This window comes from Musca autumnalis, unplaced genomic scaffold, assembly GCF_047663935.1.
Source record: "Musca autumnalis isolate F117 unplaced genomic scaffold, ASM4766393v1 scaffold_1, whole genome shotgun sequence".
NCBI classification, from domain to species: Eukaryota; Metazoa; Arthropoda; class Insecta; order Diptera; family Muscidae; genus Musca; species Musca autumnalis.
Window position 1 is genome coordinate 208593877 of NW_027411644.1, and position 25626 is coordinate 208619502.

A 25626-nucleotide genomic window follows, 5' to 3' on the forward strand; every position below is an offset into this window, starting at 1 on the left:
TCGGACCAAAAATAGGGGTTTCATAAAATTCCGCTGTCTACTTATCATTTTTTTATGTGAAATGACTGTCTTCTCATGAACCACAAAGTCGGCCTTATAATAAATGTTAGGCAAAACATATTTCTGCATAATTAAATCTGCTCATATAAAGAAAAAATGTGGCAGAGAACTTACTTACCTCTCTAAAGGTAGGTATCTTCCAAAGACTTATGGCACATACTACTCTTTGATAAATAAGTATTAGGGTGGTGAGTTTTGATATTTACCTGATTTTTTACTGTAGCAGGAATAAATAAGCTTTTTCCCATTATCGGTTAACCCACTTACTACATTGAAGTTATATTTTTGTGATTTTTTTTATACCCTCCACCATAGTATGGAGGGTATATTAAGTTTGTCATTCTGTTTGTAACACATCGAACTAATCATTTGCGACCCTATAAAGTATATATATTCTTGATCAGGATAAAATTCTAAGACGATCTAGCCATGTCCGTCTGTCCGTCTGTCTGTCCGTCTGTCCGTCTGTCCGTCTGTTGTAATCACTCTAGCGTCCGCAATAATTGAGATAGAGTGCTGAAATTTTGCACCCGAGGGTCTTTTTACCATAGGCAGGTCAAGTTCGAAGATGGGCTATATCGGTCCACTTTTTGGTATAGCCCCCATATAACGGTACCTCCGGATTTGGGGTATTTTGACGTTCTTCGTCACATTTGCAGATCGAATTAGCTATAATTTGGCACTTAGGGTTCCCAGTGATCAACAAACTTATATCCCAAAGGATATGGGCATAGGTCCATGTTTTGGTATAGTCCCCATATAACGGTACCTCCCGATTTTCGGTATTTTGAGAATTTTAGCCACAATTTTTAACCGAACTATCTGCAATTTGCCATTTGAGGTTCTCAGTGGTCATTAAATATCTCCACCAAGCATCGTCAACATAGGTCCATGTTTTGGTATAGCCCCCATATAACGGTACCTCCCGATTTTCGGTATTTTGAGAATTTTAACCACAATTTGTAACCGAAATATCTGCAATTTGACATTTGAGGTTCTCAGTGGTCATGAAACATCTCCACCAAACATCGTCAACATAGGTCCAAGTTTTGGTATAGCCCCCATATAACGGTACCTCCCGATTTTCGGTATTTTGAGAATTTTAGCCACAATTTGTAACCGAAATATCTTCAATTTGACATTTGAGGTTCTCAGTGGTCATGAAACATCTCCACCAAACATCGTCAACATAGGTCCATGTTTTGGTATAGCCCCCATATAACGGTACCTCCCAATTTTCGGTATTTTGAGAATTTTAGCTACAGTTTTTAACCGAAATAGCTGTAATTTGACATTTGAAGTTCTCAGTGGTCATAAAACATATCCAACGAAACATCGTCAACATATGTCCATGTTTTGGTATAGCCCCCATATAACGGTATCTCCCGATTTTCGGTATTTTGAGAATTTTAGCTGCAATTTTTAACCGAACTAGCTGTAATGATCGGTATTTTGAGAAATTTAGCTACAATTTTGTCTATTCAAAAATAATCGCCAATATAGGTCCATGTTTTGGTATATCCCCCATATAACTGTACCTCCCGATTTTCGGGAATTTTCAGTGGTCACGAAATTTCTTCACTAAAATTCGTCAACATGGGTCCACTTTTGAGGGTCTACATTGTTTTGATGAAACTACCCTCAATTTGACTCTTGAAGTTCCCTGCAGCTATAAAACTTTTCCGCCAAAAAATTTAAAGATAGGTTGACTCTTTGATATAGCCCCGTAGGTGGTACCTTTCACCTAGCTGAACACATTTTTTTAGATAAGATCAGATAACACTGTGCAACAAAATGGAGGTGAAAGTCTGGGGCACGGAAAATTCCTCTTGGGGAAGAAAGGCCTTGGTGAGTATATTATGAACCCCGATGGACAGATCCGCCGTGAGTCGAACTTCCGCGTTATGGCGTGATGAAATTTTTGTTAGAGACCCTGTGGGCCATCAGGAATTAGCGTTATATCTTTGTTCACTGTTGCTTAAGTGCTCTACAAAAAAAAACAAACAAAGATATAATTCTAATTCATGATGGCTTACAGGGTCTCTTGCAAAAACTTCGTCACGCCATAACGCGGAAGTTCGACTCACGGCGGATCTGTCCTTCGGGGTTTTTAATATACACACACCAAGGGCTTTTATCTCCAAAAGGAATTATCTCTGTCCCAACATTTGTGTTCACAGTGTAATTTAAGCAATAGTGGGAGGCAGTAGGAGTCTAACCATTGTCGAAAAGTTGTTCCACCTAAAATTGTAAAGGGACCCTAATTATTCCATTTTAATTAAGACTATTTTATGGTGGAGGGTATAAAAAGTTTGGCCCGGCCGAACTTAACGACTTTTTACTTGTTCCTTTTTATACCCTCAGCATTTATGCTAACGAGGGTATATACACTTTCATACGGGCAAAATGTGCCTCATCGAAATAATGGTTTTAGACCCCAAGTATGTTTGGACGAAATGTGTTTCAGACAATTTGGAGTCGATTGAGCAATGTCCGTCCGTCCGTCTGTCTGGCTGGCTGGTGCGCACGATAACTCTCGAACGGAGCAACCGATTCGGTTCAAAATTTGGCTTTCGTAATATTTTGCCCATACTTAGTTTAAGTTCGAAGATGAGTTATATCGGTCCACTCCTTCCGATACCTCCCCCACAAAAGTTCGAAAATGTTCGGAAAATTTGTGCGCACGATGACTCTTGAAGGGAGTTACCGATTTGGTCCATACTTTGCACATGGTGAAACTTCTACCAGGCTTAGATGAGGTTTCAATATGGACTCAATCGGTTCACTCCTTCGGGTACCTCCCACACAAATTTTCGGATAAGTTCAGCTTAGGACCTGCTTTCGAATAGCTTCGATTTTGGTTGTAACAACTTGTACTCACTGCTCCCCATACGACGGCACAAGTTTCATCAGGGGCAAGTCCATACTTCCTGAATAGCCTGAAAGTTGCACAAAAATCCTACGACACCGTCTGTAGTGGTTAAAGCGCAAGATAACTCTCGAACGAATCTGCCGATTCTGTGTTGGTTTTCGTAATATTTTGTCCAAACTTATTTTAAGTTCGAAGATAAGCCATATCGGTCCACTCCTTCAGTTACCTCCCCCACCAAAATTCAAACATGTTCGGAAAAATTGTGTGAACGATAACTGTTGAAGTGAGTGACCGATTTGATCAATACTTTAACATCCTAATATATCTACCAGATATAGATCAGGTTCAAATATGGACTATATTTGTCCACTCCTTCAGGTACCTCCCACACAAAATTTCGGATAAGTTAATTTTAAGACCTGCTCTCGAATCACTCTGATTTTTGTTGAAGTAACTTGCATTCGCTGCCTCAATTACGACGGTAATAGATTTTTTCAGGGGCAAGTCCATACTTCTTGATAAAACTGTCCGAAAGGTGTAAAAAATTCCTACGGCACCATTTGTAGTGGCTGGAGAGCACTATAACTCTCGAACTGATCAACTGATTTGGTCCAATATTTGTCCTTCGTCATATTTTCTCCAAACATAGTTTCAGTTCCAATTGGCCCAACTTAGGATCTTTTAATATTTTATCCAAATTTAGTTATCGGTCCTCACCTTAGGGTACCTCCCGCAAAAAGTTCAACATTTGTGCCTAAGTGCAGTTTAGGATCTGTTCGAAGATCCTTCGGAAATGTATACCAATTCTGTTCGTTGTGGTCCTGTTTAAAGCTATATTATGTTTTTCGTGGACAAGTCCATGCTTCCTGGTATACTGGTCCAAAAGATATACGTAGACCCACTGAAATTACTAGTGGGCGCGATATCTATCGAAATGATATGACTCCCAAAATAAGATTTACTTCCATAATGGACTATGTTCAGCAAGTTCAAATGTCACGCATGCTGAATGTATATCTACAACGTTTCTCTAATCTCATGTCGATGGGACTTGCGGTTTCCAAGCAAAATCGTGAAAACCTAAAAAAACTATAAATGTGAACTTTGACCGCGATTTATTTAAAACGCGCTCCGGGGATTTTTTGATTTTTCTCATCTATGAACGTTGTAGTTTCAGAATCCGCAAAAACTTCCCAGCTGTAAGCTCCTTTCATTTAAAGTTGGTTCAAGAGCACCGTGTTATCCAACGTTTCAAACTTGGTAGGAGGGTAGTCTGTTAAATGTTCTCAAATCAAAGGCTTTTGAAAAGTCGAGCTCCTGGGTTGCTAGCCGCAGGTTGAGAACTAATACCCACCTCCACTTCTGGTACGATCCTTTCTCAGTATGTTGTAACCATCACAATGCTGTAAGGTGCAGTTGTTGTTTTTGTTTCCTGCGCGGCCCCGACGATAATGTTCTTCCGACGCATAAAATCCACTATTTCCTCGATCTTACCACAGAAATTGAAAAAAGGATGATTTTTTACGGATTGGAACAGCAACGTCTGGTGTTGAGTGTGCGGGTACGGCTGCTGTTGGGGGAGTCGTGTATTCAGATTAGAACGACTCACTGGAGGCTGTATTTACTCAGCATGCAGCAACATATTCCCTACCGTATTGCCTCGCATGGACGAGACCAGAACAAAACCTGGGATGCAACCGTCGAAATCACTGATCTAGCGGCGCAAAATTAATAACATGGAAACGAATGGAGATATCTTTCTGAAACTCAGTCTGTGTCCGTGGGTAATAATGGAATAAATATGAACAACATCGGCTAATATTTTGGTATAGCCCCCATATAACGGTACCTCCTAATATTCGGTATTTTGAGGACTTAAGCCACCCTTTCCTTCCAAATTAGTTCTAATTTGGTACTTAGGGTTTCTAGTGATCACTAAACCTTTCTACCAAAAATTGTGGACATAGGTCGGTACCTCCCTATTCTCAGTATTTTGGGGGGTTAAAGCTAAAATTTTCCGGCCAAATTAGTTGTAATTTGGTATTTGGGGTTCCCAGTGGACACAAACATTCTCCACCAAAAATTGTGAACATAGGTCTACATTTTGATATAGCCCCCATATAACTGTACCGACAGATTTTGGGTATTTTGAGGATTTAAGCTATTTTTTTCAAGACATCACTGGGAGGAGTGAGATCCCATTTGTACAGTTTCAACAGATCCGAAAATCTGCAAAAAATTCTTCCTGAGTTTATTCTGACGCATGAAACTCGGAACAGGTTTCGTAAATTGTTTTCATTCATTTCTTACAAACGGGATGATCCACTGGAAAAAAGATTAATCTCTAATAAGGATCTTAAGTATTCTATCCGTTATAAATTTTAAAATAAAGCAAACAAAAAAGTAATCTTCATTTTTACAATGTCAAATGTCATCATGTTACGAGAACAACATATTTTTTCTAAAGTTCAGCTGACACATTCATGATATTTTAATATCGATTGTCATCAAACATGTGGTCGTATTTTTTGCTATTGCAAACTTCGTTGACAACAAGGTAATTAAATTTGTGAAAAATATTCATCAATTCAAAGATAATCTCCGCTTAACTGAGCCATTAAATATTGCCATGTCAGCCATGGTATGTCATCGTGGATTCTACATCAATTAAATCGAGCGTAAATTAAAGACAAACTTGTTACGGTCACGTAAACACCAACATGCATACATAAATATGTATGTATGTACGTCATTTACAAGCAACTAGCCGGCCGTTCATCTCGTTATTATTTATTTATTTATGTTCATACAAGTTTACCGATGCAATTATTCGAATTCATTACATTTGACACTTTTTCTTAAAAAAAAAAAAAAACTGAGTACCAAAGTTCTTTCAATAAAATTTAGTTTTTGATCTAAAATCCATAAAGCATTGAAGTTAAAACTATTTTTGTGATGAAAAAATAATGAACAAAAATTTAGCTCCGAAAACAACATTGAAATTTTGTTTTTCTTAATCATGATTCGTATTTTTTTTTCTTCAAAATTTATGTGGTGCAAAAATGGCAATTGACAAGCACCAACGGCCGGCAACGTGGTCAACAAACAACATCGTTTTTAGATAAATTTTAAGAAATCGTTCAATAAGCCATACAAAACATACACACACACACATATCAGAGCCACTGTGATCTAAATTGGTGTCCATAAATTTTTTGTGTCATTGTGTCAGACACGAAACGTTTGAATACGAGGGAACTTAAATACAGAAGAGGCAAAAGAAGTCCATAAAAAGAAGACCCTGAGGTCTGAACTTTTTTCTATAGAAAAAAAACATCAGACCCTGAGGTCTGAACTTTTTTCTATAGAAAAAACCATCAGACCCTGAGGTCTGAACTTTTTTCTATAGAAAAAACCATCAGACCTTGGGGTCTGAACTTTTTTCTATAGAAAAAACCATCAGACCTTGGGGTCTGAACTTTTTTCTAAAAAAAAACATCAGACTTGAGGTCTGAACTTTTTTCTATAGAAAAACCAACAGACCCTGAGATCTGAACTTTTTTCTATAGAAAAAACCATCAGACCCTGAGATCTGAACTTTTTTCCATAGAAAAAACCATCAGACCCTGAGATCTAAACTTTTTTCTATAGAAAAAACCATCAGACCCTGAGATCTGAACTTTTTTCTGTAGAAAAAACCATCATATGATAATTTCTGAAATTTTTTCTACAGAAAAAACCATCAGACCTTGGGGTCTAAACTTTTTTCTATAAAAAAAAACCATCAGACCTTGGGGTCTGAACTTTTTTATATAGAAAAAACCATCAGACCCTGAGGTATGACATTTTTTCTATAGAAAAAACCATCAGACCCTGAGGTATGACATTTTTTCTATAGAAAAAACCATCAGACCCTGAGGTATGACATTTTTTCTATAGAAAAAACCATCAGACCCTGAGGTATGACATTTTTTCTATAGAAAAAACCATCAGACCCTGAGGTCTGAAATTTTTTCTATAGAAAAAACCATCAGGCCCTGAGGTCTGAAATTTTTTCTATAGAAAAAACCATCAGACCCTGAGGTCTGAACTTTTTTCTATAGAAAAAACCATCAGACCCTGAGGTCTGAACTTTTTTCTATAGAAAAAACCATCAGACCCTGAGGTCTGAACTTTTTTCTATAGAAAAAACCATCAGACCCTGAGGTCTGAACTTTTTTCTATAGAAAAAACCATCAGACCCTGAGGTCTGAACTTTTTTCTATAGAAAAAACCATCAGACCCTGAGGTCTGAACTTTTTTCTATAGAAAAAACCATCAGACCCTGAGGTCTGAACTTTTTTCTATAGAAAAAACCATCAGACCCTGAGGTCTGAACTTTTTTCTATAGAAAAAACCATCAGACCCTGAGGTCTGAACTTTTTTCTATAGAAAAAACCATCAGACCCTGAGGTCTGAACTTTTTTCTATAGAAAAAACCATCAGACCCTGAGGTCTGAACTTTTTTCTATAGAAAAAACCATCAGACCCTGAGGTCTGAACTTTTTTCTATAGAAAAAACCATCAGACCCTGAGGTCTGAACTTTTTTCTATAGAAAAAACCATCAGACCCTGAGGTCTGAACTTTTTTTTCTATGGAAAAAACCATCAGACCCTGAGGTCTGAACTTTTTTTTCTATGGAAAAAACCATCAGACCCTAAGGTCTGAACTTTTTTCTATAGAAAAAACCATCAGACCCTGAGTTCTGAAATTTTTTCTATAGAAAAAACCATCAGACCCTGATGTCTGAAATTTTTTCAATTAAAAAAATAATCAGACCCCTATGTCTGAAATTTTTTCTATAGAAAAAACCATCAGACCCTGACGTCTGAAATTTTTTCTAGAGAAAAAAAACATCAGACCCTGCGGTCTGAAATTTTTTCTATAGAAAAAACCATCAGACCCTGCCGTCTGAAATTTTTTCTATAGAAAAAACCATCAGACCCTGCGGTCTGAAATTTTTTCTATAGAAAAAACCATCAGACCCTGCGGTCTGAAATTTTTTCTATAGAAAAAACCATCAGACCCTGCGGTCTGAAATTTTTTCTATAGAAAAAACCATCAGACCCTGCGGTCTGAAATTTTTTCTATAGAAAAAACCATCAGACCCTGCGGTCTGAAATTTTTTCTATAGAAAAAACCATCAGACCCTGCGGTCTGAAATTTTTTCTATAGAAAAAACCATCAGACCCTGCGGTCTGAAATTTTTTCTATAGAAAAAACCATCAGACCCTGCGGTCTGAAATTTTTTCTATAGAAAAAACCATCAGACCCTGCGGTCTGAAATTTTTTCTATAGAAAAAACCATCAGACCCTGCGGTCTGAAATTTTTTCTATAGAAAAAACCATCAGACCCTGCGGTCTGAAATTTTTTCTATAGAAAAAACCATCAGACCCTGCGGTCTGAAATTTTTTCTATAGAAAAAACCATCAGACCCTGTGGTCTGAAATTTTTTCTATAGAAAAAACCATCAGACCCTGTGGTCTGAAATTTTTTCTATAGAAAACACCATCGGACCCTTAGGTCTGAATTTTGTTCTAGTCGAAAAGTTCTAATTTAAACATGTAATGAGAAGAATGTATTGAACTGAACTTATCCCTAAGTGGATGCTCTTGTGAAAAAAATATTTTATCTTTTCATTTCTATACTACCATCGTCAACCCTCCATTGAAAATAAAACCATAACATTTTTATGCACTCATTCGCAATTCATTCAGCCTTATTGTTACGACTAGCACTGACGATGCCATTCATTGAAGAGAATATAGAAGGATACCCGGTTGAAACTATAACAACAGTCACTTTATTGTGTACTTCATGATGTCAATTGTTTGTGAGGTGACTGTTGGGTTCTCATGCATGATATAATACCATATGTTAAAGATCGATTGTAATGGATATAGCCAATGATCTATGTTGTATGTACGTACAAGTGATGCCAAGAGAATTGTGGAGCTTGTAAAACATTTCTAAAACACTTTTTTGTGACGTGATTTTGTGTTATTTCTTCGTTGTTTTTTACGAATCATGTTGCCGCAGCAACGTCATTCGCCGCCATTGTCTGGCAAAACTCTAAATGTAAATCAAATGATGTCGTGGCGGCGGCACATACTTGCCGAGGACGAATCATTTGGAAAATCTGGAGCAATTGTTTTATGCGATATTACCTGCTGCCATTCAATAAACAACAGGTGTCCAACATACCCTCATTGTAGTCCCCGTTGCATAAAAAATACATGAATACATTTTCATGGAGTTCATGTTGAGATCTTGGCTAAGCTTTTGTCTTACTTTCATGCCAAAGTAGCAACAAAAAACACAGACCCCATTGAAAACTGAATCATTTGACCAAGTTGTTGTTTCTATTTCTTGTCCTTTCGAAATGTGCTGTTGTTATTCTAAGCATGGTAATGGTCGTCACCAGCAATCAACGAACCAAACAAACGTTATGTGTTTACGCTCTATCGCACATTAAATTCCAATTGATCTCCATTGAAATTTTAGGAATTCTTTGAATTACAAATCTGTTTCGCCATATTAAGTCGGATAGACCATAAATTAATTGAGATTTTAGCAACTGCCTTGGAATACATGTGGACATCATAAACCCAAGACTTGTTTCAATATTCAACATTAATGCTAAATTAGCTTACTAATAATGTTTAATTTAACCATGGACCATAATGTGGACTGGTAGTCTCAATAATGGGCCATAAATGTACTATTCTCGTTTCTACATCTCTACAGTTTCATTTCTATTCAATGTTTGTATCTAAAGTTGCAAACATCTGAAATTGGGCGAACGATGTCTGTGGTGCTTGTGCTTTTGAATTTTTTATTAAATATTTTTGTCAATTTTCCGCAATGGGAATCGAATTGAAATCGATATTATTTATGATATTCCAGATATGGCAAGAACAATACTTGTTGCGTACGTACGCTTATGAGTGATGGATGATGTATGAATTTGAAATGGAAAACCAAAGTAATCAATTTTTTATTAATTCATAAACAATCCTTATTTGGATGATGTTTAATTTGGATATCTAACTTGCTTACTTAGTTTGCCCATTTGTTCTATAAGCCGAACTAAGAAAAGATTTTCATTACACTTTATTTGTTGTTTTACTTCCCCAATTTGGAATACCGAGTTTATACCCTCAGCATTTATGCTAACTAGGGTATATACACTTTCGTACGGGCAAAATGTGCCTCATCGAAATAATGGTTTTAGACCCCAAGTATGTTTGGACGAAATCCGTTTCCGACAATTTGGAGTTGATTTAGCCATGTCCGTCCTTTTGGCTGGAGCGCACGATAACTCTCGAACGCATCAACCGATTCGGTCCAAAATTTGGCTTTCGTAATATTCTGTCCAAACTTAGTTTAAGTTCGAAGATGGGTTATATCGGTCCTCTCCCAAAAAAAGTTCGGAACATTTGTGCGCACGATAACTCTTGAAGGGACTAACCGATTTGGTCCATACATTGCACATCGTGAAATTTTTACCAGACTTAGATGAGGTTCCAATATGTACTCAATCCGTCCACTCCTCCACGACGAAGATACCACAGTCCCAATCCCAGAAGATGGTATTGAATGTATACCGCCCAGCCAAGATGAGGTAAGGACAGCAATAAATCGGCTGAAGAATAATAAGGCAGCAGGGGCCGATGGCTTACCAGCCGAGCTGCTCAAAACCGGAGGCGACACGCTGATAAGGTGTATTCATCAGCTAGTTAGCACCATCTGGCAGGAAGAACGAATACCCGACGATTGGAACCTGAGTATCCTGTGCCCCGTCCACAAGAAGGGAGATAAGACTGTATGCTCTAACTATAGGGCCATATGTCTACTCCCTATTGCCTACAAGATAGTGTCAGGGATATTGTGCGAACGACTAAAGCCTATGGTCAACGAGATAATTGGACCATACCAATGCGGCTTTAGACCTGGCAAGTCCACCATTGACCAGATATTTACCCTGCGGCAAATCCTGGAGAAGACCCAAGAGATGCAGATCGACACCTACCACCTTTTTGTCGATTATAAAGCAGCCTTCGACATCCCGCTGCGTTCAAAGGTATTCCAAGCAATGTCTGAATTTGGTATCCCCGCAAAGCACATCCGGCTTTGTAAAATGACTTTAACTGACACGAGGTCCTCAGTTAAAATAGTAAAGAACCTCTCCGAAGAGTTTGGTACCAAAAGAGGTTTCAGACAAGGAGACAGCCTTTCGTGTGATCTCTTCAACATCTTGCTGGAAAAGGTTATACGAGAGGCAAACGTCAAAAGAAGTGACACAATCTACACCAATAGTCACATGTTACTTGCTTATGCTGATGATATAGACATCATGGGCCGATCAGTAAAAGAAGTAACTGATACCTTTATAAAGGTCGAAGGAGAATCTGTTAAAGTGGGTCTGGCGGTAAACGGTGAGAAGACCAAGTTGATGGTGTCGACGCGCAATGCGTCCATTGAGCTCGGACCGGACAAAACACTGATACTACCCGTGCTGATGTATGGCTCCGAAGCCTGGGTACTTGCGCAAGCGGACATGGCAGTGCTTGGTGTGTTTGAGAGAAAAATTCTTCGAAAGATCTACGGACCAATCAGCGTTGACGGCGAATATCGACGTCGCATGAACCACGAGCTGTATCTGCTATACAACGACATCAATATTGTCGTATAAATACGGACCGCTTGGCAGTACACACAGAATTGACAGGCCAAGGAATAGATGGCGCAAACAAGTGGATGATGAGGTGAGAAGGCGCGGTATTCCAGAGTGCGGGGTGCCACCGTGGTGCAATGGTACGCACGCCCGCCATGCACGCAGAAGGTCGGGGGTTCGATTCCCCGGCCAAGCAACATCAAAACATTTTTCAACGGTGGCAAAATAACCCTCAGTAATGTTGGCGACATTTCCTGAGTATTTCAGCCTTGAAAAACTTCTCCATAAGTGGTGTCTTAAGACACGCCGTTCGGACTCGGCGATAAACAGTAGGTCCCATATCATTGAGCTAAATATGAATCGGGGTGCACTCATTGATATGAGAGAAGTCTCCCTTGTCCCGTATGGGATGTTGTGGAACAATGTTTTTGTTTTGTTTCTTCCAGAGTGCGAAGCAACAAATAGAGAGGAATGGAGATCTTTTCTTAGTTCGGCCTATGGAACAAATGTTCTGTAATGGGCCAGCTAAGTAAGTAAGTAACTTAGTATAAGTTCCAAGATAAGCCATATCGTTCCACTCCTTCAGGTACCTCCCCCACAAAAGTTCGAAACTGTTCGAATAAATTGTGCGCACGATAACATTTGAAGGGAGTGACCGATTTGGTCCATACTTTACACATCCTAATACATCAGCCATATGTATATAAGGTTTGAATATGGACTATATTTGTCCACTCCTTCGGGTACCTCCCACACAAAATTTCGGATAAATTCGCTTAACGACCTGCTCTCGAATCGCTTTGATTTCTGCTGAAGCAACTTGCATTCGCTGCCTCAATTACGATGGTAAATGCTTTTTCAGGGGCAAGTTCATACTTCTTGAGAAAACAGCCCAAAATGTGTCCAAACTTAGTTTCAGTTTGAAGATTGGCTTCAACTTCTTGTACTTCCCTCCAATATTTAAAAAATGTCACTAAAATGGTATCCCTTGAACGGGGCAACCAAATTTATCCAAACGTTTGATCTCCTAATATGTTGTCCAAATTTTGTTTAACTTCTTAAATGGTCGATATCGATCTTCTCTTTATTTCAAAATTTCAACAATTGAGTCGATCTGTCCGTAGATGAAAGTTTTAATTCACATAGGCTGAGGGTATATCTCTGCCGGCAAAGCCGACTGATACCTTTTTACTTGTTAAAACAAAATAATTTTGTTTTTTTTTTTTTTTTTTTGACAAAAACTGTCAAACATATTGGCCGTTCTTTGTCCTACTTCAAATGCAGTTATGAAGATATGCCCGTTGGGAGTTATGTCATGGCATCGAGCTTCCGATGATCAGTCTAAATCAAAGCCATATGAGATAATTTAAGAAAATCTTTCCTAACATTCTATGGCTGTAAACGCAATTAAACGATTTTTATACGCTCAACATTCATGCTAACGAGGGTGTGTACAGTTTCATAGGGGCAATGTGTGCCTCATCGAAATAACGGTTTTAGACCCCAAGTATGTTTGGTCGAAATTAGTTTCAGACAATTTGGAGTCGTCTGATTGATTCGGTCCAAAATTTGACTTTCGTAATATTTTGTTCAAACTTAGTTCAAGTTCGAAGATGGACTATATCGATCTCCACCTTCCGGTACCTCCCTCACAAAACTTTACGCTAAAATGGTTCGCACAATAACTTTCGAAGGCAGTCACCGAGTTGGTCCATACTTTGCACATGGTAATATTTCTACGAGACATAGATGAGGTACCAATACGGACTTTATCGTACCTCCCACACAGAATTTCGGAAAAGTGAAGTCCATATCAAGTGCATATTTCCTGAGATAATGGCCCGAAGGCTGTAAAAAGCTTTACGGCACCATGTGTAGTGACCATAAATTATCTTTCGGAATATTTTGGCCAAACTTGGTTTATGTTCGGAGAAGGGCCATATCGGTCCACTCCTTAGAGTACCTCGCTCACATAAGTCCACAATTTTTTTAAGTCCACTTTAAGATTTGTTCGAGGATCTTTTAAAACATTTTTAGAAAGTACTGTGGTCCTGGTACTTTCCTTCGGGAAAAGTTTTAAAGCTTTAAGTTTATAGCGAAATTATGAGTTTCGTAGGCAAGTCCATGCTTCGTCAACCAAGGCATGCCGTGCGATAGGACAGTGTGGTGCTCGACTTATCAAAAGCCTTTGATACTGTCAAGCACTCAACGCTGTTTAAGGACATTGAGCAGACTACCCTCCGGGTGTCTTTTATAAATGACACATGGTCCATCGGCATGAGGAGACGAAGATTCTTCCAGTACAGCAACACAATGGCATGCTCTCGTTACATTACTTACTCGGGTGTTAGCGTGAGAGCCATCTTAATCAGCATATGTTGGATATGACCCCCCACCCAGATATGTCAGGAAGGATCTTCATGATCTAGAAAGAAAAGTCCAACGTTACAAAAGAAATCCCCTAGATCAGCAGGCCTATCAAGCAGGTTTCGATAACATTCACACAGATAATATAAACAACTTTCGAGCGTCAGCTGCCACGACAACCCAGAGTAGTTTTGCTTCAACTCCGGATAAATTCACTCATTGCAGCTCAAATGTTGCTGATCTTCAGATGATCTAGCCACTTATTCCGCTTGTGCTCACGGACTAACACATTAACTTCCAGTGTCAGCTCCAAACACCATTTTGCTAACCAAACATCAAAAGGGGCGAGAAGATCTCTAAAGCGGCGATTACCTTTCCTATGATTGACAAAAGTGCGGCGTTTAGAGGTGCTAAAGTCGGGCGGTCTGCTGATAGATTGTGAGGAGATGATCTGACCCAATAACACGGACGGGTGCTAGTTTACCAAACCAGGTGACACGATGGTTATGTCTGGTGAACTGTGGCACTGTCCGCTAATTCTGTTAGGGACCTCCTCATTGACCGTAAAAACGTAGATCTATTAATCTGCTCTGTCAGCAAGCAATATACCCCTATGGTCGTTTCAGAGGAACGAATGTCACGCGGGCTAATGTCAGGCTCGTAACCTGAGATAATGCTATTTATCGGTGGTATGTATACGTTCAGCAACTTTACCTCGCTCGTAACCTGAGATACTGCTATTTATCGGCGGTATGTATACGTTCAGCAACTTTACCTCGGCAGTTCCACACCTGACTGATACCGCCATACATTCCATGTACGGGTCATTAGAGCTGGGTTCAAGCGTGATAGGTATGTATTGAACAGACTGGTGCAATAGGAAAGCCAGTTCCCCACCTCCACTTCTGGTCCGATTGTTCCTTAGTACGTTGTAACCATCACCACACTGTTTGCTGTAGTTGTTCTTGAGCTTAGTTTCCTGCACCTCCCCCGCCATGATATTCTTCTGACACAGTCCACTATTTCCACGATCTTACCCCGGATTCCATTGCAATTAAAATGCAAAAATGATGCATTTCCAGAGATTGGAACAGCAGCGACTGCTGTTAAGTGCTGCTTGTGCGGTGGGGGGAATGCGGTAGAGTCGCGTATTCTGATGACAATGATTACTCACTTGGGGCTGTGTTCTCGCAGCAACATAGGTCCTGCCTTAGTCCTTCACATGGACGAGTCCAGAGCAACCCTTGAGATGCACCTACTATCGACATCAATTGCAACTCATCGAAGTGTGCTGGATGTGAATGTAACAAACCGAGCACATCCAAATTGATCCTGAGCTTTCCTCACTCCCGGCAGGAAACAAAAAAATTCGGAGAAGGCATTCCGGAATATACTGCTGCCAACACAGAAAAACGATAAAAAATACAAAAAATATGTACCCTGAGGTGCCAGCCGCTGGCTTGAACGCTGATTTAGTGTGCTTCCGGGTCAATCCGGTGTCGAAGAACGTTTATATGGGAGCTTAACCTAAACTTGGATCTATATTCAAATTTTTTGCAAGGAGGTATTTTATGTATTGAGAACTCAAAATCCAAAATTACAGACAAATCGGCTGGAAATTTTGTCAAAATAGTTCAAAATTCCGAAAGTCTGGAGCTACGTTTATATGGGGGCTTTACCTAATCGCAGACCTATATTGAACAATTTTTGCAAGAAGTTGTTTTGTTCACTCAGAACTCAAAATGCACAATTTCAACTAAATCGGTTGGAAAATTTGGCTAAAATCATCAAAATTCCGCAAATCGGAAGGAACCTTTATATGGGAGCTATACCTAAACTTGGACCTATATTCAACATTTTTTGCAAGAGGGTATTTTATGTATTGACAGTTAAAATCCAAAATTACAGCCAAATCGGTTGGAAAAATTGGCAAAAATTGTTCAAAATTCAGAAAATCGGGAGGTACGTGTATATGGTGGCTTAACCTAAACGTTGACCTATATTGAACACTTTTTGCAAGAAGGTGTTTTGTTCACTCAGAACTCAAAATGCAAAATTACAACTAAATCGGTTGGAAAATTTGGCTAAAATCGTCAAAACTCCGAAAATCGGAAAGTACCTTTATATGGGAGCTATACCTAAACATGGACCTATATTCAATATTTTTTGCAAGGAGGTTATTTATGTATTGAGAACTCAAAATCCAAAATTACAGACAAATCGGCTGGAAAATTTGGCAAAAATTGTTTAAAATTCAGAAAATCGGGAGGTACGTGTATATGGGGGCTTAACCTAATCGCAGACCTATACTGAACACTTTTTGCAAGAAGGTGTTTTGTTCACTCAGAACTCAAAATGCAAAATTACAACTAAATCGGTTGGAACATTTGGCTAAAATCGTCAAAATACCAAAAATCGCACGGTACCTTAATATGGGGGTTATACGTAAATGTGGACCTACATCCACTACAAATTTTGTTGTATATTTTTGCATCGTTATAAGCCTGTGTTTAAAATTTCAAGGCGGTACCTCGATTAGAACTATTTTTGGTACTCCTTTCCATATATGTGGGACCACTGTGCAATGATAAGCACGTACGAATTGCACGTAGAAGTGTTCTGTTCAATCCCGGACCATTCAGCCATGTAAAACTACTCCACAAGTGTTGTCGTAAGACACGCCTTTCTGACTGGCCTATAAAAAGTAGGTCCCATATCAATGAGCCAATATGAATCGGCCTGCATTCATTGATATGAGAGAAGTCTCCCATGTCCCATTGAGGATGTCGTGAGATCATACGTATGTGTATGTGGTGGTATTTAGAGACCCTGCAAACCAAATGTCGGATGTCCGACACGTCTGAACAATTTTGGAAGCAAGATCGTTTAGATTTCGATCTGATTTCTAAATGATTCTTCGGAGGCGAAATAGTTCAGATTTTCCCAAGGATTTTCTTCAGATTTCGTTCCGATCCGATTTCGCTCCGACATTTCGTTCCGAAATTATGTCAACCACTTCATACAACTTTCGTTAAGATATCGTTACGATTTCGGATCCGACATCGGACGTAGCGTCCGAATTTTGTTCCGATTTCGATACGATGTCGATACGATTGGTTTGCTGGGGACTTATTTCTGTTCGTCTTTTGAGACTCTGATCGAAAAAAGGACACCTGAATGTCAATAAAGGAAACCGTCTATATTAAGTCTATCTGGACCTCTACAAAGCTGTACTTTTTTTAGCACCTATTAAAACCGTCACCTTGTGTCCTGTCTCCCATACTGACCTTTTTCATGTTTCCCTTTATTTTTAGATGATTTGGAGAAGAGAATTAGGTGTCCTTTTGACACTCATTTGCCAGGTGCTAAGCATAAAAGTTTCCACAACTGGTTATCACATTTTACACAATGAACATGGTGTCGATGCATTCCCTCAACATAGATACGTTCCTTCGGCACCAGGATTTCCAGCATCAGCTATTGCTTTGCCATTAGTAAGGTAAGAGAAGTCCATACACTTTTAAACCCAACAAAATGTCCACCTAAACTAACTTCAAATTTCATTTCATGTTGGTTTCCAGTAATGCTGTACCAACTGGCTTTGGACCCACCTCGCCGGCACCACTAAATCCTTTTGTTACACTAGCAACTGGTGGTCCATATGGACCACAATTCCCCCAACCAGGTCGGGCCCAATGTGCCATGCCACCGCCGGTGTGTGAAAAGTCGACATATCGTACATTGGATGGTTCCTGTAATCACTTGGAACGTCCTCAATTGGGTATGGCCAATACCCGATATGGTAGACTTTTGGGGCCACGTTATGCTGATGGAGTCAGTGCTCCCACAACCTCGATTACAGGGCAAGATTTACCCAGTGCTCGTTTGGTTTCGCTCGTAGTATTTGGAGAAATGGATGTACCCGATCCAGAATTCACTTTGATCAACATGCAGTGGGGTCAGATTATGACACACGATATGTCTATGCAGGCTGGTGGTACTCAATCCAGTAAGTGGTCTCTTTAAATCCTTATGCAAACAAAAAGTTTTAATAAAAAAATTCTTCTCTTTCAGAAAAACATCCCACACGTTGTTGTACTGATGATGGCCGCCTGGTTGGCTTGGACACGGCACACAAAACCTGTTTCGCCATTATTGTACCGGAACATGATCCCGTCTACTCTCAAGTTGGCACCGAATGTTTGAATTTTGTACGCACCCTCACCGATTTGGATGCCCGTTGCCCCGACTATCGTGGTGGTCCAGCTGAACAGTTAACCACCGTTACCTCATACATGGATTTATCTTTGGTCTATGGCAATTCCATACAACAAAATAGTCAAATTCGTGCCTTCCAGGGTGGTCGTATGATTGTCGAACGTCGTAATGGTGCCGATTGGTTACCATCATCGCGTAATGTTACCGGTGACTGTGATGCCATTGAACCAAATGAAGTCTGCTATACTGCCGGTGATATTCGTGTTAATCAAAATCCTGGTCTTACCATTTTACAAACCATCCTGTTGAGAGAACATAATCGTATTGCTGGTGAATTGGCTAAATTGAATCCTCACTTTGATGATCGCACACTGTTCCAGGAGGCTCGTAAAATTAATATTGCCCAATATCAACATATCAGTTACTACGAATGGTTGCCAATATTTTTGGGTACGGAAAATATGCTCAAGAATCGTTTGATTTATAAGGTACCCGAAAAGGCACCCATCAATGATTTCGATCCCAGCATTGATCCGTCGGTCATTAATTCACATGCCACAGCTGCTTTCAGATATTTCCATTCACAGATTGAAGGAAGATTGGAGTAAGTATGAGAGTGGGAAAAAGTGATATATTTGTTTTACAGGAAACTAGTCTGTAAGTTTGACCAGCACTCCCATTTGGTTACCCATAAAATAAAATGTTCTTTTACTCATTTATAAAGATCTCTATAAAGTATCCTTAATGGTGGTCTACAAAGACTTTCCTGCTTTACAGATATTCATAAGCTTCTATTTAAACGATAACTTTTGTTCATCCATAAAGACCCCCAACTATTACACTCTGAAGGCTCTCTTATAATCCTCCACGAAGACTACCTTGTGATCATCTATAAAGACTCCTTTGGGTCGTCTCTTATCGCTTATAAAGACCCACTTCGGGTCGTTTGTAAAGACTCCCTCCTCTTTAGCTATAAAAGCTTTCGTCCAGACTTCTATAAAGACTCCTTTGTGGTTGTTGTTGTAACAGTGTTTTTTATTATATGTTCGTATGTTCATTGTTCTGCTTAATCTGGCTCTGGGCCAATCTCCAGTTCTAGAAATGTAGCTGATTCGATGGGATGTAATCACAGATCTACCCGAGTTAATTGAGTAGGTTTGGCAGGGCAGTTGAAAAGGTGCAGAGTGTCGTGCGGGCCTAATGTTCTGCACGGTGTCATTGATCCTTGCCCTATGGAGCCTGAAATCCTGCACCATCCCGAGCCAAATTTAGTCTGGTTTATCGTGGCAGCTGACGCTCCACAGCTGTGCTAGATAGGGGGATGTTCTCCGAGGACCGCATTCACAAGATAGTTGTTTATGGCATCTGCGACTGCATCCGTGTGAATGCTATTTAAACCAGCTTGATAGACTAGTTCATCTATGGGTTCTCTCTTGTAACGTTGGACCTCGGTTTCTAGATCATGAAAATCCCTCCTGACATACCAGGGTGGGGGACTTATCCAGGATGGATGGCTCTCACGGTAACCCCCGAACAAGTGCTGCAACTAAAGCATGCTACTGCTATATGGTGCACTGAAGACATGAGGCATCCTGTTGAAGTTCTCAGGGCGCCATTCTGACAGGATTGCATATTTTTCCATTGCGTAGCATTTATATTCGCACTGAAGACATGAGGCATCCTCTTGCAGTTCTCAGGACGCAATTCTGACAGATTTGAATATTTTTTCATTGCTTAGAATTTATATTCTCGGACCATACTGCGGTCCGAATTTTGCTACCATTGACAATGGCATTCAACTCTGTTCTCTTTTCTGCACCATGTGGTGAACAGAGTGGTCGTAGATTTAGTGGCGAATATTTGCATATTCCTCGAGAGGAAAAAGTTGGTAAAATCAGTCAAATAGGAGTTCAGTCTTTCACAAACGACGTCAAGGAAGTTACCCGACCTAATCCCGTCTGGAGGGCAGAAAACGGGAGAGTTAGAGATTGAAAAGTTCCGAAAGTTCTCTTTTGCTGGCCATTTTCCAGACTTCGGAAACGATATGGGTGGCAGGTGGTGAAATTTGATGAGGTAATCGACTCCCGAAACATCCAGATGTTTCAGCATTACGATGGAGATTACATGATGGTCTAAAGCTTTGGATGTTTTAGCGTTCCTGATGACATTCGAAACATCATCCATTGTAAATTGTGAAGGCAGGAAGAGATCTAATGCAACTTAGTACTCTTCTCTTCGTCCTGTCACTCCCGCGGTGCTTGACAAACTGTCGATTGAATAACTTGCGCACCTCTTCAGGTCAGACAGCGTAACGTCGCCAAACGTATCTAACGTCCTATTGTCCTTCTTCGCAGGGTTCGAGAGTGACAAAACCGTTGTCCACAATTCATTTATTCCATCTCCACATCACGCCCGCGGTGCTTGACAAACTGTCGATTGATATAAATTGCTCACTTTATCAGATCAGTCAGCGTTACGTCGCCAAACTTGCCTGAGGTCCTATTAGCCTTCTTTCCAGGATTCAAGACTTACCGTTGTCCACAATTCACTTTTTCCGGCTCAGACTTGTTAACTATTCAGATGATTTAACTTCCAGTGTCAGCTCCCTGACTCTGGGGTCACTGCGGTAGGCACAACGAATCTCATCACGCTCAATTGATAATCCCGTCCTGCTGGAAAGTTTGGTCTCACTTCGGATATTCGACCAGCAGCTATATGACAAGCTTCTGCAGCAGTGATGATGTCTTGGAACGTTATTTTTGCTACCCAACCATCAGAAGGGCTAGGCAGATATCTGAAACGGTGATTAGTGAACTCTCTGAAACTCGGCCAATGGGATAGCTACCATGATTGATGAAAGTGCGGCGTTCAGAGGTAAACAAATTTGGTAGTCTGTTGAAGGAGACAATTTTGGGGAGATGGTCTGATCCAAAGAAACGACGGTGATGTCATTTGTCAGACCAATTGACACGTAGGTTATGTCTGGCGAACTATGACACTCTCCTAATTCTGGTAGGGGAGTCCTCATTGACCGTGCAAAACGTAGAGCTATCACAACTTGTATGCCACAACTCAGAATTACCAGAGACCAGACGGTTAGGACCTTCCAAAAGCAGGCTAATGTTGAGCCTATAACCTGGAGTACAGGTATTTATCGGCGGGATGTACAGCTTCAGCATCTCCACCTCGGCAGCTCCACTCCTGATTGCAACCGCCATACAGTCCATATATGGATCATTATAGCCAGGCAAAGCGAGATAGGTCTGTATGTAATAGACTGGGGCAATCGGAAAACTAATCCCCCGCCTCCACTTCTAAGTCGATCCTTCATCAGTACGTTGTATCCATCACAACGCACTAACCTGCAGCTGTTGTTGAGCTTGGTTTCCTGCACTGACGTGACCCAGATATTCTTCTGACTCATGAAATCTACTATTTCCTCTATCTTACCTCGGAGTCTATTGCAATTAAATTGCAAATAGGATGAATTTTCAGGGATTGGAACAACAACGGTTGACATGGGGGGACTGCGGGGTAGTCGCGTATTTTGATGACGTTTTACTGGGACTGTTCACGCAACATGCAGCAACGTAATCCCTGTCGTTGTCCCCCGCATGGAAAAGTCCAGAACAGCCCCTGAAAGAATCCGGATCAGGCATTCCGGGATATGCTGCTCTCAAGGACCAAAATCTCAATAAACGTGGATTTTTAAAGAATATTTTCAATGAACAACAACGCAATAAACGTGGACAGTGTGACGTATAACTAACGACAACTATAATACGCCCATTGGGTTATGGGTCATTATTGGGGTATAAGTGATACCAACAATCATACGCTGTGAATAAAAATATTGCAGGCTTATTGGTTTGGTGATGCTTAAAAAATATTCTTTCAAAATTCACGTTTATTTATGAGGTGGAAGCCGCTGATCGCAACGCGGATGTTGTGTGGTTACGGGTCAATCCTGTACGAGAGACAGTTTGTCGATCACCCGGGAGTGACAAAGCGAAGAGAAGAGGACTACGTCGCATCAGATCAGAGGATGAACTACAACAATTTGTTGTGAACCACAACAATCTGTTGCGAATGTCATCATGAACCCTAAATCATCCAAAGCGTTGAGCCCTGATAGAATCTTAGTAGTAATGTTGAAACAGCTGGATGAGCCGCAAGTCGAATATCTCACTTAAGTTCTCAAACTGTCGCTAGCCACAAACAATGTTCCCGAAGTCTGGAAAATTAGCAGTTTATTGCCGCTACTGAAGCCAGGTAAGGATACCAGCAAAAGTGAATCAAACAGACCGATTTCGCTTTTGTCGCCAGTAGCAGTTGTCCATTATCAGCATGGGCACGACAACAGCGCCATCTCCACTCATATTAGTCGAGAACTGAACAAAGCCTTTGATATTGTCAAGCACTCCACGCTGTTTTAGGACATCAAGCAGACTAAACTCTAGCCAAGTTTGAAACGTTCGATAATCAATTATAGGTATATGTGGACGTCAGTGTACGTGGAATTCAGGAAAAAGAAGTCCAAGTCCCGTAGTGTGAAACAGGGAGTTCCCCAAGGTGTGATGATATCTCCGGAAGTGCTCAACCCATACATCTCCTGTATTCCACCCCCTCCAGACGACATTAAGATCGTAACGTATGCGAATGATTGTACGATCTTGGCGTCAAGTACCTTCCCAGATGTAATTTGTGAAAGGGTGAACTCCTATTTGGCTGATCTTACCACATTTTCCCACGCGAGGAATATGTATAAGTCCGCCACTAAATCTACGACCTCTCTGTTCGACACATGGCAGAGGTGAGAACTGAGATGAATGCCATGTCCCAAAAATTTAGGGTTCACATTCGATAGCATGTTCATGTCGTCCGGAAATGCCATAGCTATCTGCGACAAGCTGAGAGGAACAAAGCCCTCAAATAAAGAACCTTTGTTGACCACATATAAAGCGATAGGTCGGTCTGTGGTAAGCTATGCGGCTCCAGTATGGTTTGCGAATATAAGTGCAATGCGATGGAAAATTATTAAAACCTGTCAGAATTCCGACCTGAAAACTGCAACACGGTGTCTCCTTATGGCTTCAGTGGATCGTCTACATGAGGAGACAAAGATTCTTCCAGTACAGCAACACAATAACATGCTTTCATTGCAGTACTTGCTCGGGTGTTACCGTGAGAGCCATTTAGGCATTTAGGAGGGATATTCCTGATCTAGAAAATAGGTCCAACGTTACAAGAGTGAACCCCTAGTTCAACAACAACAACATGGTTTAAATAACATTCACAGAAGGCAGTCAGAGATACTACAGTCCTCGGAGAAAATCCCCCTTTTATAGCAGCTGAGGAGCGTCAGCTGCCACGACAAACCAGAGTAGTTTTGGCTGAACTACGCTCTCGGGTTGGTGCACCGGTCTAATTTATTATAGTACAAGGATCGATGATAACGTGCAAAACATCTGCCCACCGTTTCAACTGCCCGGCCAAGCCTACTCAACTAACTCCAGTACACCTGTGGTTACATCCCATCGAAACATCCACATTTCTGGACGTGTTGGTGGAGCCAGTGACGGATTAAGCAGAAAAACGAACTTGCAAAAATATCATATACTGTTACTACAACAATAACAACAACCTCCAGTCCGTGTATAAAAACTCTCATCTGTTCGTATAAAATCACTCCATTCTAGTTGTTTATAAGAACTCCATTCTGGACGTCTTCAACGACTCCATTGAGATCCTCTATAAAAATTCCTTTCAAGTCGGTCGATCGTTCGTCTATAAAGACGCCCTTGTGGACGCCTATAAAGTCTCCCTTGTGGTCGTCTATAAAGGCTACCTTATGGTCGTCTATAAAGACTCCCTTGTGGTCGCCTATAAAGACTCCCTTGTGGTAGTCTATAAAGACTCCCTTAGGGTCGTCTACAAAGACTCCCTATTGGTCGTCTATTATGACACCCTTGTGGTCGCCTATAAAGAATCCCTTAAGATCGCTCTATAAAGATTCCTTTCTGCTGGTTTATAAAGAGTCCCTTGTGGTCGTCTCTGAGGACTTCGTGGTCGTGTATAAAGGCTACCTTATGGTCGTCTATAAAGACTCCCTTGTGGTCGTCTAATATGACACTCTTGTGGTCATCCCTTAAGATCGCTCTATAAAGATTCCTTTCTGCTGGTTTATAAAGAGTCCCTTGTGGTCGTCTCTGAGGACTTCGTGGTCGTGTATAAAGGCTACCTTATGGTCGTCTATAAAGACTCCCCTGTGGTCGTCTATTATGACACCCTTGTGGTCGCCTATAAAGACTCCCCTGTGGTCGTCTATTATGACACCCTTGTGGTCGCCTATAAAGACTCCCTTGAAGTCGCTCTATAAAGGCTCATTTCTGGTGGTTTATAAAGACTCCCTTATAGTCGTCTATAAACACTCCCTTGTGGTAGTCTATAAAGACTCCCTTGAGGTCGCTCTATAAAGACTTGTGGTCGTCTATAAAAACTCCCTAGTCGTCGTCTACAAAGACTCCCTAGTGGTCGTCTACAGAGACTCCCTAGTGGTCGTCTACAAAGACTCCCTAGTGGTCGCCTATAAAGACTCCCTTGAGGTCGCTCTATAAAGACTCCTTTCTCCTTGTGGTCGTCTCTGTGGACTTCCTCGTGGTCGTGTATAAAGGCTACCTTATGGTCGTCTATAAAGACTCCGTTGTAGTCGTCTACAAAGACTCCCTATTGGTCGTCTATTATCACAATCTTGTCACCCTTGTGGTCGTCTATAAAAATTACTTGTTCTTGTCTATAAAAGCTCCCTTGCGATCGTCTTTAAAACTCCCTTACGGTCATCTATAAGGACTCCCTCGTGGTCGTGTATAAAGGCTTCTTTATGGTCGTCTATAAAGACTCACTTGTGGTCGTCTCTGAGGACTTCCTACTGGTATTTTATAGGGTGTTTTTTTAAGCCCGATAGAATTTGAAATTGTAAAAAATAACACAAAAATTAAATTGTAATCAAAAATTTTTTTTTTATTCGAAAGATCAATACGTGGCATTAACATTTGAAAATGATTTCGGGCATATGGGCACCGCGGCTGTTCTTGACGAAGTGCATTCTGGACGTCCAATTTTTGGCCACTTTTTCGAGCACTGCTGGCCGTATGTCACGAATAACACGAACAATGCTGGCCTCCAAGGCATCAATTGTTGCTGGTTTATCAGCATAAACCAGTGACATCACGTAGCCCCACAGGAAATAATCGAGAGGTGTCAAATTGCACGACCTTGGAGGCCAATTGACAGGTCCACTTCTCGAAATCAACTTATCGCCAAATTTTGATTTCAATAAGTCGATGGTTGCGTTCGCCGTATGGCACGTAGCGCCATCCTGTTGAAACCAC

General features: G+C 40.6%; 1 protein-coding gene across 2 annotated transcripts in view; it reads left to right on the forward strand.

The window, feature by feature from the left end:
* Pxd (Peroxidase) overlaps positions 1–25626 on the forward strand; it is a 180749-nt gene that overhangs the window by 149771 nt on the left and 5352 nt on the right. For both annotated transcript variants that reach the window (XM_073960020.1, XM_073960019.1), the window contains 3 exons: positions 17332–17516; positions 17599–18026; positions 18092–18839. In XM_073960020.1, coding sequence (XP_073816121.1) covers positions 17332–17516; positions 17599–18026; positions 18092–18839 — 1361 coding nt within the window. The remainder of the gene's footprint in view (positions 1–17331; positions 17517–17598; positions 18027–18091; positions 18840–25626) is intronic.